The 16,058-nt window shown below is 39.4% G+C and overlaps 1 protein-coding gene across 1 annotated transcript; it reads right to left on the bottom strand.

Annotated features, from left to right (window-relative positions):
- Positions 1 to 1,208: 1,208 nt before the first annotated feature.
- Positions 1,209 to 11,266, bottom strand: pars2 (prolyl-tRNA synthetase 2, mitochondrial). Its single transcript, XM_057842291.1, has 4 exons — positions 11,017 to 11,266; positions 10,605 to 10,926; positions 6,654 to 6,899; positions 1,209 to 3,542 (listed from the first exon to the last, which is right to left on the bottom strand). Exons 2-4 carry the CDS (start codon positions 10,917 to 10,919, stop codon positions 2,661 to 2,663), a joined length of 1,443 nt encoding a protein of 480 aa, XP_057698274.1. The 5' UTR covers positions 10,920 to 10,926; positions 11,017 to 11,266; the 3' UTR covers positions 1,209 to 2,660.
- Between the last annotated feature and the right edge of the window lie 4,792 nt (positions 11,267 to 16,058).

Genomic DNA, 16,058 nt, shown 5'->3' with positions numbered 1-16,058 from the left:
CAGTCATGAACTCGTGATTGGTAAAAAATAAAATATTATAAATAAGTACCATACAGTCTAGGGCGTAGGTATGGTCTCAACATTGGTAGGGACGATATAACGGCATAACCTGCATGTATACTTTTTGCTGGGGCTGGGACATTAATAAGACCAAACAGACTGGGTGAACAGGGGTCGGGGCACATTTCTCACGAACATGAGCCTAATTAATCAATAGACAAAATGATCAATGCAAAACTAACCTAAATTGACTTTCATATGTATTGGTTCAGGTGATACACCGTTCAATTCAAACCTTTGTTTTAAAAAAACTACTGAAGAAACATTTTGAAAACTTCTAGAATAACTGTCTGGATTCTTATAACAAATTTAAATTGCAATATTTGAGCATAAATTATATTTACACAATAAATGCAAATTTGTTAATAATCTCTCAACTATCCATGAATGCAAAAAATAAATATTTGTCTTAAGACCACTCAACATTGTCTGTCTAAATAAATTAAATATCAGTGAAAAAAACTTCTTAGCCAGGGAATAACTAAAATAAATACACTTCTTTCAGGTAAAACACTACTGCTTTTGTCCACAAGCACAGGCAAACTCAACAAGATAATGAAAGCTCGTCTGGGCTGCTTTAAGACCACATAAATAAAATTTTAAAAATGGGGGCGTAAACCTCGATTCACTTCATTTGTCACAGTTAAATAAAGATTAACAGTTGAAAACACATACAGGAGGATTCTTTTCTCTACCCAGCTTCCTACTCGTGTTTTGCAGGTTAGCAAATTCACAGTTTAATGTTATGCTAACGCTGATGCAGGTCGGACTTTCAGTAGCAATGTTAGAGGCGTGTTCTCCACCTCCACAACATTAAGGCCTTTTTACATAACTTACATTGGCTGCTGCTGCTGCTGGCTGAAAAAAACTTCTAATGTCCCTCCTCTTTGAAAGGGGTGGAGAAGGTGGCATGTTGTCGAACTGTTGTATTTCTGTTGGGGCTGAGTGTGTATATGCGTTTGAGGGGGGGGGGGGGGGGGGGGGGGGGGTTGGACCGGCACCTTCAGCAAGTGAAAAGGGGTAAATGTAAGTCTGAACTTAATGAAAATAATTCACTTAATAAAAGTAGGGTTACTTCTATCCTTACAAAATATGGGAAGACAATCTAAACTACCTATATAATAGAAGTCATTATATAATGCAAAAAAAGGTTGCTTAAAAGTTGGTGCGGACAATTTGAGCATCCAGAAAAGTTGGTAGTGTTACAGTATGTCCCCACCGTCCCTATGCAAACCTAAGCCCTTGCATACAGTGTTATAAACATTTTGGACTGCTTGTAAAATGTCCATTATTTCTAAATAATTCAGCAACTTCATTCTGATGTGTCAAAAAACAGATGGACAGAGTAATATTTCAAAAGTGAAATTAGGTTTATTAGAATAACAATATATGCAATATGTATCAAAACAAAATTACGCAAATGAAAAATGTTTGGACACCCTTGACATGTGGTTGATTTTAAAACTTCTTAGCACTGGTTGATTGGAAACCAAAATTGGCATAGGAGTTTAAGCTATGAAGCCATCTAGAAGCTGTTATTTTCACAAAAGGAAGATCTACTGAATGTTACCTTCTCTCTTGGGGTGCCCATATTTTTGCACCGTGTCATTTTGTTTTGATGCACATTGCGCATCTTCTGTTAGTCCACTAACCCTAATGCCACCTAATGATTAATAAATGAAATAGAAATTGTCAGGGGTGCCCAAGCTTTTTCACACCACTGTACAAACAGCAGACTTTGTAGCCTACCACTGTCCCCAAATCTGGCACTGGCATCGGACTCAAGTTTGCTTGACAAGTACCCGATTGTTTCATAATTTGAGTAATTTATAAAACAGTCAAATGTGTACACATGATTTCTTAGTATGGCCTCGCAGTTAAATCACTGGCTGCCATTGACTGTGCTAGACGTCCAATCCATTTGAAGTGGGAGGGCAAAACAAGTGACAAACTAATTTCAATTCACAGCAGAATGAAAAGATACATGAATAGATGTCCATCAATGTCAACAGCACTGAAAAAGTTTTAAATAAAAAAATTAAAAGTGAATCCGTTTTTTCATCGAGAATAAAACATCCATAATATTTCACCCTATATAAACCATGTGAGATTATAGTTCAGTTATGCAGTCAGGCAAATTCAGATGTGGTTCCTCTTTGGAGAGGCACGGTTGATGGCTAGGGAGCATGTCTGTCTCACAGCTCTGAGATTAAGTGTTTCATCTCATGTTTCGGCCTTTCTGTATGAAGTATGCATGTACGTGGATTTTCTCTGGATACTCTGGTATCTTAGCATTCCTCAAAAACATGCATGGTAAGTCAGTCAAACGCTCTAAATTGTATTTGATATGACTGCGAGTGTGGCAGGTTGTTTCACTCTCTTGTTTACACTTCAGTCAGCTCGGATACGCTTCAGTACTCTTGTGAGGCAGTAGAGATAAAGGATCTTCTTTGGTTTTACAAATTATGACACTCTTTGTAGCACATGGTCCAGGTCTTCTGCGAGTCCTTGGTCCAACTCCCTGGATGTCCTATATCCATAAAATTCAGCCACTTTAATGCAGGAATTTAACCTAATCGAGAACTCAACCCAAATTTCAATCATATAATCTCTACTTTTCCCAAAAGAGAGAATAACTCATCTCTACTTAAAAACATTTTCTCATCAGTCTGATGACAGATCACCTCAAACCTGGGTGTCTTCTCTAGTGCCCCCTGTCCAACCACAACAACATAGGGGTAGCCCAATCGGCTAGAATCCTTCAACCTTTTGCCGATGGTCATCTGCGTGCGGTCATCAAGAACAACCTCACCTCTCAGATGAGGCAAACTCTGTCCTATTGCATGGACAAGCTCTTCAGCCACATCTGTCGCATCAGCCTCCTTGCTGCCCTTCTTGGGAGGTAAAACACAAATTTGATAAGGGGCAAGAAGACCTGGCCAGCGGATATTTTCATCTGTTGACATCACTTCGATAGCCGCGGCGAGAATACGTGTGACGCCAAGGCCATAGCAGCCCATTTCCGCAATACTCGGCTTGTTTTGGGCATTACTGATTGTGGCGTTAAAAATCTCTGAATACTTTTTGCCTAGGTAAAAAGTGTGGCCGACCTCAATGCCTTTGGACTCGGTAAGAGTACCAGTTTTACACTGTGGACAGTCAGTTTTGTCAGACACCATTGTCTCTACATTGGCAGAAAAAGAGCAGCTCCCGCAAAGCAGAAGTCTGTCCTCACCAATGTCTGCGGGCAGCTGGAACTCATGCGAGAGTTTTCCACCTATGTTCCCTGTATCGGCCTGCACTTGCACGCAACGCAGGCCTAGTCGTGCGAAGATCCGAGTGTATGCGTGACACACAGATTCATAGGTTTCGTAGGCGGCTTCCTCACTGACATCAAAGGAGTACATGTCCTTCATGTAAAACTCCCTTCCTCGAAGCAGACCAAACCTTGGCTTTGGCTCATCACGAAATTTGCGGGTGATCTGTAGAGAAAAAGAACAATGATGGTGCTGATTTGGATATACTTTTGGATCTATCTAATCTAAGGCCATGTTTACACGTAGCAGGGTATTTGGCAAAAGGAAGAACTTTTTCTACAGTTTAGCCTATCATGCACATGCACACACATATTTAAAGTGCCTGTGACACGAAAAACCATGTTTGTTTCATAATACACGCGGTATTTTATGCTCCTGAATGATATGGACCGCTTGGATGTGTGTGGAAGCGATCGCTATATTTATTTAGTTTTTTTAATCCCGCGCCATGAAAATGAGTGACTTCCGGCTTCGGTCTTGCATTTAGGAGGAAGGCGCTGTGACGTGTACGGTAGAAGACGTCCTCTTCACTATACACCGTACTGTTGTGTATGAGGACGAAGGATTCAGCTGATTTTGCGGATTAATACGTTTATTTTTCGCATCACGCCACCCAAACGGCTGCAGAAAAATCACTCTATATGAGGGAGAGGTATGCGCCTTTTGGGAGTTTCAAAAGGTTCCCATTCACCGTGGATATTTACTGTGGGACCATTGGACTTACGAGCAAGTGAGTAAACATCTTGTATTATGGCAAATATTAATACAGCAACTACAAAGTAAACACTACAAACCTTCTTTAAATAAAGGACTACTTACGTTTGATCATTGATAGGCATGTAAAAAGCTTTCCTCATGCACATTAGCACGTTAGCTGCACAACAACTGCAGCCCCCCTCCTCCGGGGAACAACTGTAAATTGTTCTCCGCTGGGCGGTTTGCCGATCCGCAAAGACAATCGACAACTCAGTCATCGTGTCAAATAATCCAGGCGAGTTATGTGAGATTTTACGCTTCGAAGACTTTGAAACATCACTCGGTTCGGGTTAGCATGTCAGCTAGCTGTCACGCCTTTGGGTTTGTTTACATTCTCCGAAGCCGGGGAAGGGAAATGACATACAGTATGTCCGATTTAGGTGTCATAAAATATCGTTCGGGAGGTGCGACAGTAAAGGTGAAGTCGACAGTTTTGACCATTATGGAGTCATTTTGCCATGTCGTCCTGAATAAATGCATTTTTATTATTTCATATTCCATTTAGCACAAGACTGTTATTTGTCATGACCATGCCGTTTATTTAGCAATTGGGGAAAATACTTGGATGAAAAGAATATCTTGTAAAAATATTCAAGTAAAGAGACAGAAACAATGACATTTTGCAGCTCTCTTCGTCGCGTTTTCCTCATTGTGAATAGATCCCCCTCGACGTGCTGACTGGTCCTTCTCAAGCCATTTATATAGCTATTGGGGATAAATACTTGGATAAAAAGAATATCCTGTAAAAATATTGGAGTAGAGAGACTGAAACAATGACGTTTTGCGGCTCTCTTCGTCGCGTTTTCCCTCGTTCTGAATAATTCCCCCTCAATGGGCTGAATAGTAAAACCGATGAGCCCAGTCTACCGCTGACATCATCCACCTGTTGGGGACGCTAAAGCCCTATAATGGTAGGCGTGGCTAATCAGCAGATTAAAAGACTAATTTCTCGTCATCTGCGCTTTGCTAAATTGTTGTATATAGTCGAATCGTCTCAAAATATGATTCTAATTCACATAATAATGCCATTTAAGACTTTTTTTCTCATGTCATATGCTCTTTAAACCAGGGTTCTTAAAACTCCTTCAGAAGTAAAGAAGTGAAAATTCTGCGTTTGTGGCGCCACCATGTGGACACTGATAACCGAAGATTTAACTGTGGAAACGTCACTGGCTGCGACAAACTTTGTCCCCACTTCAGTCACACATGAGACCAATGTTTACATTTGGAGTAAATTAGACAGGTACTTTTTTGCTTTTTTTCCCCCCCAAACAAACTCTTGCTTCTTCATATTGAAGAACCCATGAGAAGAATGGGGGCATTATAGACAATTATTTTTCGTGCAACGTTATGAATTTACTTAAAAATGAATGAATGCGGTTGGCAGTGGAAGTTTTTTTTTTTTTTTTTTTAACAAACGTGTAGGTGTGGACATAATTCTTTTTTCCTGACATTTTAGGGCAGGATCCTCGTTTTTAAAAAAAACCCTGTTAGGTGTAAACATGGCCTAAATTTCATATTAATGCCATGTTGCTTTGTTTGTTTGGCTTCATTCCAGAATTGGAGGACATCTGCGATTAGAAATTCTTGTAAAACAACACTTCACTTTTCTGATTTTCCCTTAAATATTCATCAAAATTTGATAACATATCAAAGGGTTGATTAGATTATCTTACAAATCAATGGTAAAATCTTTATTACGTGATTTATGGTATATTTACAATAGTTTAAATAACCATACCACAATGGTTAGATATCTGTACCAATACTACCTTTTTTTCCAAGGGAGTTGAACCTAGATGTTATTGCTGACCAAGAGGACAAAGTTACTGATGTAAATAAGACAAAAAAACGTTGTTTTATTCTTATCATACGCAAAACAGGATTGCGTGAGGTATAGTGACAATTTCAATCAAGGCTAATTATTCTTATTATAATATGAAATATCGAATTGAGGACATTAATTTGCTCTACTTTTTCTTTTGGAAAACTGATTATATCAAGGCCAGTGTATCATGTAATTCATTGCCTTTTTCGTCTTCTATCATGACCAAATGGTAATGGTAATAAGGTTGTGTGGATGTTGTGGGACACACTTTCCACAAATAAAAATTGATAATTGCTGTATAATGTTAATTAAAACAATTGTTCCCACAATTACAAGAGAAGGCGATGAAACAAAAAAAAGAACTTTAAAATTTCATTATCAGTTTCATAAAAGATTCAATTTGGTCATTGGAGTAGGTGGGACAAGCAAAAAATGGTATTCTTGATTTTGGTATCTTTAAAAATATTTTCAAGCATTGTTTTTTTTTTGTCTCAGAACAAGTAAACTGACTTAGAAACAGCACCGTTTAGTATTTTGAAAGTGGATTATCAAAATTTGAAAGGTGGAATGGAAAATGTATCCAATTCTGGAATACAATAGTTTGACAATAATAGGTCAGCGAGCATAAAGTCCAGCTAACCCACAAGTATACAACTAAAAATGTGCTGTTCCCCCCAAATGCCTAAACTGACCTGGTAGAGCAATAGAGGCAGCTGTTTGTAAGACAGGGTGGTCTGGTGAGCCACCAGAGTGGTTACGGCCTCCTCGTGAGTGGGTCCTAAACAGTAGCTGACACCATGACGATCTTGCAGACGAAACAGCTCCTTTCCCATCAAGTCCCAACGCTCACTGGTTCTCCAAAGGTCAGCGGTACACAAACTGGGCATGTCCAGCTTCTGTCCACCGATCTGCTGCATCTCCTGGTCAATCACTCTCACCTGTAGGTTGAATGAAGTTTTAAAACAGGATGTTTATTGATTCTCAGAGCTGCAATCAGGCATGAAAATGGGTCAGGGGTTAAAAAGGTGAGAAGGGTGTGGAGGAAATATGTTCCAGTACACTGTACACCCCAAAAAAATATTGAGCTCTGTCGACCCACACTGTGTTTCAGCAGGGCCGTGCAGAGACCGGTGGAGGGGCCGGTGCTCGTAGATCAAAAGGAGCACATGAACAAGTATTTAATACACCTTAAAACAACATAACTTCAATTTTAACCAGCTTTAGATAATAATTGGCTGCGACTGTGACATACTTTAATTGGGAGGGGGCAACAGTGAATAGAAATCAAAACTGTCATCAACACTTTCTGGCTGTGACTCAGTCAGTCTGCCTCTTTTCTTCCTTCAACCTCTGCATCAAAACTTTCTTCCTCAACTTGTTCATCTGAGAACAAACCACATCAGATGGTCACTGACCCACCAACAGCACAGTTTTCTTAAAACTATTATTTCATTATTATCCATACTTAACAACTCTAGCACCTAATGATTAATAAAGCAATGACATAAAAATCTTATAGAAAAATAACATTGGTATTGTGTTTATAATTGTATTTAATACCCGACTATCCTTGCAAACTTGTTCTTACCAGGTCTGCTATTCACCCAGCTGATGAGGTATCCACTGCCTTTAGCAGCCTCATCTAACTCCTTTTTTTATCCCTCAATCTCCCTTCCCTACGACGCATGTCTATGTAATGAAATATAAATATTTTAAAAAACAGACTCCCCGGTGGCTTTTAGTTTTAAAGCTTTCGTAATTTCTTTCTCTCTCAATAACGATTTGTGTTTTTATTATTCAATCAAAAAACAAAGTTACTTCTATCAAAAACAAAGTTGCTACAATCAAAATACAGTATACACTTTTAATCCCCAAAAAGTCACTTCAATAAAAAAATTGTTTTTGATTGCAAAAATAAATTTGAGACAAAAAAAGCATTTGAAAACTATTTTTCTTGATTGAAACAAATGTTTCCATTGAAGTAATGTTGTTTTGCATTTGGGCCAAATTTTGGCTAGGACATTTGTGTCTTTATTATTCAATCAAAGAAGTTGCTTCAAACAAAAAAATATATATAAAAAGAAAAACTTTGCACGTGTGTCAATCACCGTTTACCAAAACCTGAGAGGGTTTGAGTAGACTCACGATGAAGCATTTAATAAAGCCAAGCATTTTCTTACTACTTTATTCTTGTTTAAAAATGATTCGGTGGGGGAGCAACATGTTTAAAACTTATCATAATTCTTACATTTTGAAGTGCTTGAAAACCATTCATAAATGATACTTGGGTGAAAAAAGTGAAAAAACATGTCTTATATATATGTATCTTTTTTCCAATGTAAAATCTGAATAAATGCATTGAACACGCACAAAAAAAGGGGGAGGGCGCTACTTCGCGGTTTTCACTTATTGCGGCGGGTTCTGGTCCCCATTAACCGCGAAAAACGAGGGATCCCTGTATTTCTGAAAAGCTTTAAGAAGCAGGACTCATTCCCACCACTCGTCGGGCCGGTGTTGTGCCGACACCGGTCGTGAGCTCAAATCCAAGCCGAAAATAACGCGTCTCCGGCGGACGACTGGAGCAATGTGAGGCGCCCCTTCCATCCGAGAGCATGCCGCTTAATTTGACTCAACAGTGTGTTTCTTCGTTTGTATTACCGCTAAATACACAAGCTTGACGCCAATTTAACGGGAGCTATTTTTTTTCATGGGAGATTTGGCTAGCTCTGGCAGTGTTCAACGCAAGCTGCAACGAATGGCAGTAACTTTTTTATATCGCAAAATGTGAAAACGATTGAAACCATTACTCACCAACTTCAATCTGCTGGCAAATACAGGCAAGTGTGTATGCTGCGCTCTGGTCTGCCCCAGTGTGGATAAGGCCTACTTTTTGTTTTCGCAGCTTTGCAATGCAACGAAAGGCTCTCCGAGCACTCCATGTACAGTAAGGAGTGCGCGCGTTTGGAATAATGGAACGCAGCTTGGGCCGATGATTGGTTCTCGTCAGCGAAGCATCTAGAAGGATTTGCTGACTGTGCTCTTAAGTGCTCAGTTTACGTACTAAGTTAATCACATGATGATAATAATAATAATAATAATTAAATAAAACCTCCCGACCCCCCCTCCTCCCAAAAAGAATTTCTCCTCGGATCTACGCAATTCACGTAGGTCGCCCTTTTTGACTTCAAAACGGCGAATTTCGCCGAAAGGTGAGAGTTTTTCATGCCTGTGCAATGATACACACCTCGCTGCCAGCCTTCCCAGTCAAAATGGATTGGATGTCTCGTGCCGTCAATGTCATTAAAAGATGGGAATTCACAGCCAGTTTAAATAAACTGGACATCCGATCGTTGTCAATGCCAGGTAAGAAGTTAAATACAGTGGTACCTCGACATACGATCGCTTCGACACACAATCTTTTCGACATCCGACGTAAAATTTAACTCGCCACTGGTTTCTACATCAAGCCTTCCCAGTCAAAATGGATTGGATGTCTCGTGCCGTCAATGGCATTAAAAGATTGGAATTCACAGCCAGTTTAAATAAACTGGACATCTATCGTTGTCAATGCCAGGTAAGAAGTTAAATACAGTGGTACCTCGACATACGATCGCTTCGACACACAATCTTTTCGACATCCGACGTAAAATTTGACTCGCCACTGGTTTCTACATCATACGACATGCTCGAAATACGACGATTTATGATAGTGCCGAAGTTTCTTTGTTTTTATGCAATGGCAGATTTTCTTGTGAGAGAAATCAACATGGGTTCCAACAATGTTAGTGCAGGTGGTTAATAAAGGTAAAAGAGGTGAGGCTTACCATTGAAATAAAGATAGATGATAGAAAAATATAAGCGTGGGGTGCGCATCCGTGAAATGGCTCAACATTACTGCGGTAGACGAGCTATGATCTCGGTGGTCCTCCTCCGTTCGCCAGTCTTTATAAGTTAAGAAGACAATTATTATTGCAACACCACCAAAGAAATTGCCAGCTTCCTTAGGTTTTTGATCATTTATTTCAGAACGTGTACAACACAACATCCCTATTGTCCGTCACAGCTGAACAAGTGAAGTGAAAGTAAAAAGTCCTCCCTCACTCTGACACATCAACCACGCGGTGCGTTCAGGTACTCCACACAAAATTACATCTGCCACATTAGAACCGATTTGTCACATTATTACAGGTATTATTATTATTATTACTATTATAACCTATTAATATTCCGATTTTTATTCAAAATTTATTTGTTTTGCCCTCTGTAATTGCCATTTGCAATCGTACCAGCAGTATTTATTAAGGATTTAGTGTAGGTTTTCTGGCTGTTGAACAAATTAACGGAAATATAATGTATTCTTAAGGGGAAATCCTGCTCGAAATACGACCATTTTGACTTACAAACCATGTCCTGGAACGAATTAACTTCGTATGTAGCGGTACCACTGTATATGAAAGTCGTAATGTTTTGGTGGGGCCCATAATCATTTAACTATTTCCTTTTATTAATAATTATTATTGTTATTATTACCATAAAGTTATGTCCACGTATGTATTGGGACGCCAGGTCTTTATGAGGTCATGTTCTTTAATACAGAAAAATAGTCACTTGCCATATAAAAGGTTAGAACAACGATATCTCACCAGTTTCTCCATGGAGCGCACAGTAGCAGGAAGGTAGTAGTAGCATCCTGGATTTGAAGGATGAATGAGTCCTGCCCGCTGCATGAGCCTCTGGCTCTTGCATGTAAATTCTCCTTGAATTCGGTTGTCAGGGCCCAAGTCACGCAAGTTGGATGGCTGATAGAGACGAGAGACCAGGAGTGGGGCTTTCATTTTCTTGGTGCAAGTGGAGGCAGCTGTAACAGCAGGCTCAGCATAGCTCGAGTGGCTCCTTCGTCCTGTTCTGTAGAGCGTCCAGAAGACTTTGTGCCGAACGCGTTGAATTACAGGCTCCATCGTGGGTCTATTTCACATAAATAACCATAGAAAAAAGCTAGTAAGACACGGTGTTCAAGTGTCGCATTAAATGTGACCGACAATCGACATTGCTTACTTAACTTCCTGATTGTTGCTGTCGCGTTGCTAGTTAGCATTGGATAAACACAATCTTGCGTACACGAAAGATCACACTACATAACAATAGCAAGACTTACATTGGAGGTACAAGAGCTGCAGTCTTTCAAATATTCTAGTAATTCAATTTAAGGACGCGTCAACTCGTTTAATGCTACTTCACAGAAAGTGCTCGGCTCCACGCTGTCAAACTGGTCTGCAGGTTTGGCCCGGTCGCAGCATCTTGCCACCTACAGGCCTGGAGGAAGAAAGCATACTGTTCACAGAACTAACAATACAGTGATTGCTCGTTTTTCGCGGTTAATGGGCACCAGAACCCGCTGCGAAAAGTGAAAAACAGCGAAATAGCAACCCCCCCATTTTTTTGGGGAGGGGTGTTCAATGTATTTATTCAGATTTAGCATTGGAACGAGATACATACAATACAGTTTTTTTCCCCACCAAAGTATAACAAAAAAAAAAATCTTTAAGTATGTATGGCGGAAAACACAGGCAAGGCTGAAAAACTTTCTGCTCTTGCACCCCTCTTTAAAATAAACTATTGTATTTCAAGTCAAAAGAACTGTTGTGTTTGATAGAACAATAGGTTTATATGCTGCGATAGCAATTCATGGCGCATTAAGCCCCTAAACTATTTTTAATTTGTCCGTTTTACCCTGGAGACCCCCGTTTACGGACATCGCGCAACTGCTTTTGTTTCAACCCAGCCATAAAAAGAAGGTAAGTAATTATATTTTGTTATTCGAGTTGTCTGTCATTATTAGCTTACAATCATTAATTGATGTCTATTATTGAGTTGTTTTTTTTTAAATGACAGTAAAAAAAAAAAAAATTATTCCCTCGCATTTTTAAACTTTTTAAAAAATTACATCACAATGAAAAAATTTGCATCTGTAAATAAGTTACAGATATCTACCTCACAATAATATCTCATTAAAATCATGGCATCTTTAATTATGCTCTCTCATGCTCTCACCTCCAGTTGAGGTTTTGCTGTTTATAATTTTTTTTTTTAACGCCCTCCTGTTCAACATTTTTCTTTCCACCAGAATGTTGAGATTTCAAGCTGTCCAATGATGTATCACACATGCAAATAGGACAGTTTTGAAATTTGGCCAAACTGGGGTCTTCGAGCGGAACTTCAAGTAACCTGAGTGTTTTCCGGCTAATATATTTTAATTAGGGTTGTTCCGATCATGTTTTTTTTGCTCCCGATCCGATCCCGATTGTTTTAGTTTGAGTATCTGCCGATCCCGATATTTCCCGATCCCTTTGCTTTTTTTTGCTCCCGATTCAATTCCAATCATTCCCAATAATTTTTCCCGATCATATACATTTTGGCAATGTATTAAGAAAAAATGAATAAAACTTGGACGAATATATACATTCAACATACAGTACATAAGTACTGTATTTGTTTATTATGACAATAAATCCTCAAAATAGCATTTACATTATTAACATTCTTTCTGTGAGAGGGATCCACGGATAGAAAGACTTGTGACTTTGTATATTGTGACTAAATATTGCCATCTAGTGTATTTGTAAATGATACTGTGGCCATCCCAAATGCATGATGGGAAATGGAACCATGATGGGAAGTGGAACCATGACTGTGCGTCGTGCTAGCAATTGATATATCTTCTCTGCGTTGGGAAATAACTTAAGGTGTTAAGACGAAGATCAATTGCCCCCTTGTTTCCCCACATTGATTCCCATGATATTTCTAATTATAAGGAGAGGGATTGCAAGGCTTAAGCCAATGAAAAGTAGTCACCAAAGGCTGCCAAAATTCACTCTACTCATGTTGTGCTGCCTTTTATCTGTCTATATAGGTACAGCGGCGTCATTACAGATTGAGCGCGACAATAAGTGAGGGGGTCGTGCAGCGCATTCATTAATTGCGTTAAATATTTTAACGTGATACATTTTTTAACAAATTAATTGCCGTCGATACCGGGATATTTTTAATAACCCTACCTTAAGACTAAACTAAAGACTCTGGATGAGTGTTAACATATTATGTCTGTAACGTTAAATACAACTAGAAAACGATTTAATTTAAAAAATATATATATATACATATATTAAAAAAAGGCATGGCCGAAATTTTTTTGCCGATTCCGCTACTTTGAAAATGACGTATCGGATCATCATCATCTCTAATTTTAATAGTTTTTAAGCACTTCAAATGTAGGAAAAGTCATAATATGAGAATAAAGTCATGCGTTGGTTTATTACAAGATGAAAGTTGTTATACTAGTACAGTGATCCAGCGGTTAATGGGGATCAGAACCTGCCACGATAAGTGAAAAACCGTGAAGTAGCGCCCCCACCCCCATTTTTTTTTTGTTTATTTTTTGAGGAGGGAGAGTGAGACTACGCGATCGGCTTGGGGCAGCTCATCTGTATTCATTTATTTTTTAATTGAAAAAAAATCCGCGACGGACTGATGGCACGAAGTATGAAGCGCAAAGTAGAGAGGGATCACTGTACACATTTCACACTCAAGCCCGCGGACATTTTTAATAAAACATATTTTTCGAACTGGCAGTTAGGCTTCAATTGTATAACTCAATAGTCATATCATTCGTAGATTAGGGAATACTTCACAAAACGTGCAAAATATATAATGGTGCCGGGGTTAATTTGAGCCGGATCATGCCGGAATACGTTCCGGCACCTCTTGATTTAGGATTCCACGTGTTCCGGGACTTATTTAGTCCGATCCGGCACCTCTTGTGTATTACCGGTAATATTAATGATAATATACAGTGCCTTGCAAAAGTATTCGGCCCCCTTGAATCTTGCAACCTTTCGCCACATTTCAGGCTTCAAACATAAAGATATGAAATTTAATTTTTTTGTCAAGAATCAACAACAAGTGGGACACAATCGTGAAGTGGAACAAAATTTATTGGATAATTTAAACTTTTTTAACAAATAAAAAACTGAAAAGTGGGGCGTGCAATATTATTCGGCCCCCTTGCGTTAATACTTTGTAGCGCCACCTTTTGCTCCAATTACAGCTGCAAGTCGCTTGGGGTATGTTTCTATCAGTTTTGCACATCGAGAGACTGACATTCTTGCCCATTCTTCCTTGCAAAACAGCTCGAGCTCAGTGAGGTTGGATGGAGAGTGTTTGTGAACAGCAGTCTTCAGCTCTTTCCACAGATTCTCGATTGGATTCAGGTCTGGACTTTGACTTGGCCATTCAAACACCTGGATACGTTTATTTTTTAACCATTCCATTGTAGATTTGGCTTTATGTTTTGGATCATTGTCCTGTTGGAAGATAAATCTCCGTCCCAGTCTCAGGTCTTGTGCAGATACCAACAGGTTTTCTTCCAGAATGTTCCTGTATTTGACTGCATTCATCTTCCCGTCAATTTTAACCATCTTCCCTGTCCCTGCTGAAGAAAAGCAGGCCCAAACCATGATGCTGCCACCACCATGTTTGACAGTGGGGATGGTGTGTTCAGGGTGATGAGCTGTGTTGCTTTTACGCCAAACATATCGTTTTGCATTGTGGCCATTAAGTTCAATTTTGGTTTCATCTGACCAGAGCACCTTCTTCCACATGTTTGGTGTGTCTCCCAGGTGGCTTGTGGCAAACTTTAAACGAGACTTTTTATGGATATCTTTGAGAAATGGCTTTCTTCTTGCCACTCTTCCATAAAGGCCAGATTTGTGCAGTGTACGACTGATTGTTGTCCTATGGACAGACTCTCCCACCTCAGCTGTAGATCTCTGCAGTTCATCCAGAGTGATCATGGGCCTCTTGGCTGCATCTCTGATCAGTTTTCTCCTTGTTTGAGAAGAAAGTTTGGAAGGACGGCCGGGTCTTGGTAGATTTGCAGTGGTCTGATGCTCCTTCCATTTCAATATGATGGCTTGCAGTGTGCTCCTTGAGATGTTTAAAGCTTGGGAAATCTTTTTGTATCCAAATCCGGCTTTAAACTTCTCCACAATAGCACACCTGCCTGGTGTGTTCCTTGGTTTTCATAATGCTCTCTGCACTGTAAACAGAACCCTGAGACTATCACAGAGCAGGTGCATTTATACGGAGACTTGATTACACACAGGTGGATTCTATTTATCATCATCGGTCATTTAAGACAACATTGGATCATTCAGAGATCCTCACTGAACTTCTGGAGTGAGTTTGCTACACTGAAAGTAAAGGGGCCGAATAATATTGCACGCCCCACTTTTCAGTTTTTTATTTGTTAAAAAAGTTTAAATGATCCAACAAATGTTGTTCCACTTCACGATTGTGTCCCACTTGTTGTTGATTCTTGACAAAAAATTTAAATTTCATATCTTTATGTTTGAAGCCTGAAATGTGGCGAAAGGTTGCAAGATTCAAGCAGGCCGAATACTTTTGCAAGGCACTGTATATGTGAATATTATAGAGTATTCACTTGTACTTTTTGAGGATACGATAATGTGAGTCATTCTTGCGCCAGGGCCTATGCATTTTTTTTTCTGTATTGTTTTTACCAATATATCATTTGTATTAATGAAGCAACGCATACCCTGAGAAAACGAATGCAAACGGGAAATTTTTGGCTCTCAACTGTGAGGCATCAGACTGCCCCAGTTTCAGTGTATTGCACACTCTATATTACTGGCTTATGTTTTCTTTTTTTTTTAAGTAAACATAGTACGATAGCATGTGTAAGTGGGTCTGCTGATAAAGATCACACTGAAATGTCATACGGACTATCACACAACTCTGTAATGACCTGGCTGATGGACTGTCAACATTGACTTTTTCCTCTCACATGGTCCAAAATGCTGTAAAGTAGAGGACATCCCCGCTTTCTAAGTGTGTACACGTACCAAACATCTGTTTGAGTGTGGGAGTGGGTCACTTTGCACCACCTAATTAGCCATGCATCACATTAAAGTTCAGTGTAATCACTACGTAATCACCTGGAACAGAAAGGGTTGCCCTCATTTAATTTGATTGCGTGATCTTTTAAAAAATGGCCAAAGCAGACAAAAAAACGGAAACGG

This window comes from Corythoichthys intestinalis, chromosome 7, assembly GCF_030265065.1.
Source record: "Corythoichthys intestinalis isolate RoL2023-P3 chromosome 7, ASM3026506v1, whole genome shotgun sequence".
NCBI classification, from domain to species: Eukaryota; Metazoa; Chordata; class Actinopteri; order Syngnathiformes; family Syngnathidae; genus Corythoichthys; species Corythoichthys intestinalis.
This window is presented reverse-complemented; position numbering and strand designations above follow the sequence as displayed.

Bases quoted from the DNA above. Each gene is read 5' to 3' on its own strand.
- pars2 (XM_057842291.1), bottom strand. From the start codon at position 10,919: ATGGAGCCTGTAATTCAACGCGTTCGGCACAAAGTCTTCTGGACGCTC. The intron at 6,900-10,604 runs GTGAGATATCGT...TTCAACCTACAG, and splicing joins TGCGCTCCATGGAGAAACTG to GTGAGAGTGATTGACCAGGA. The intron at 3,543-6,653 runs GTCAGTTTAGGC...TTTTCTCTACAG, and splicing joins TGCCTCTATTGCTCTACCAG to ATCACCCGCAAATTTCGTGA.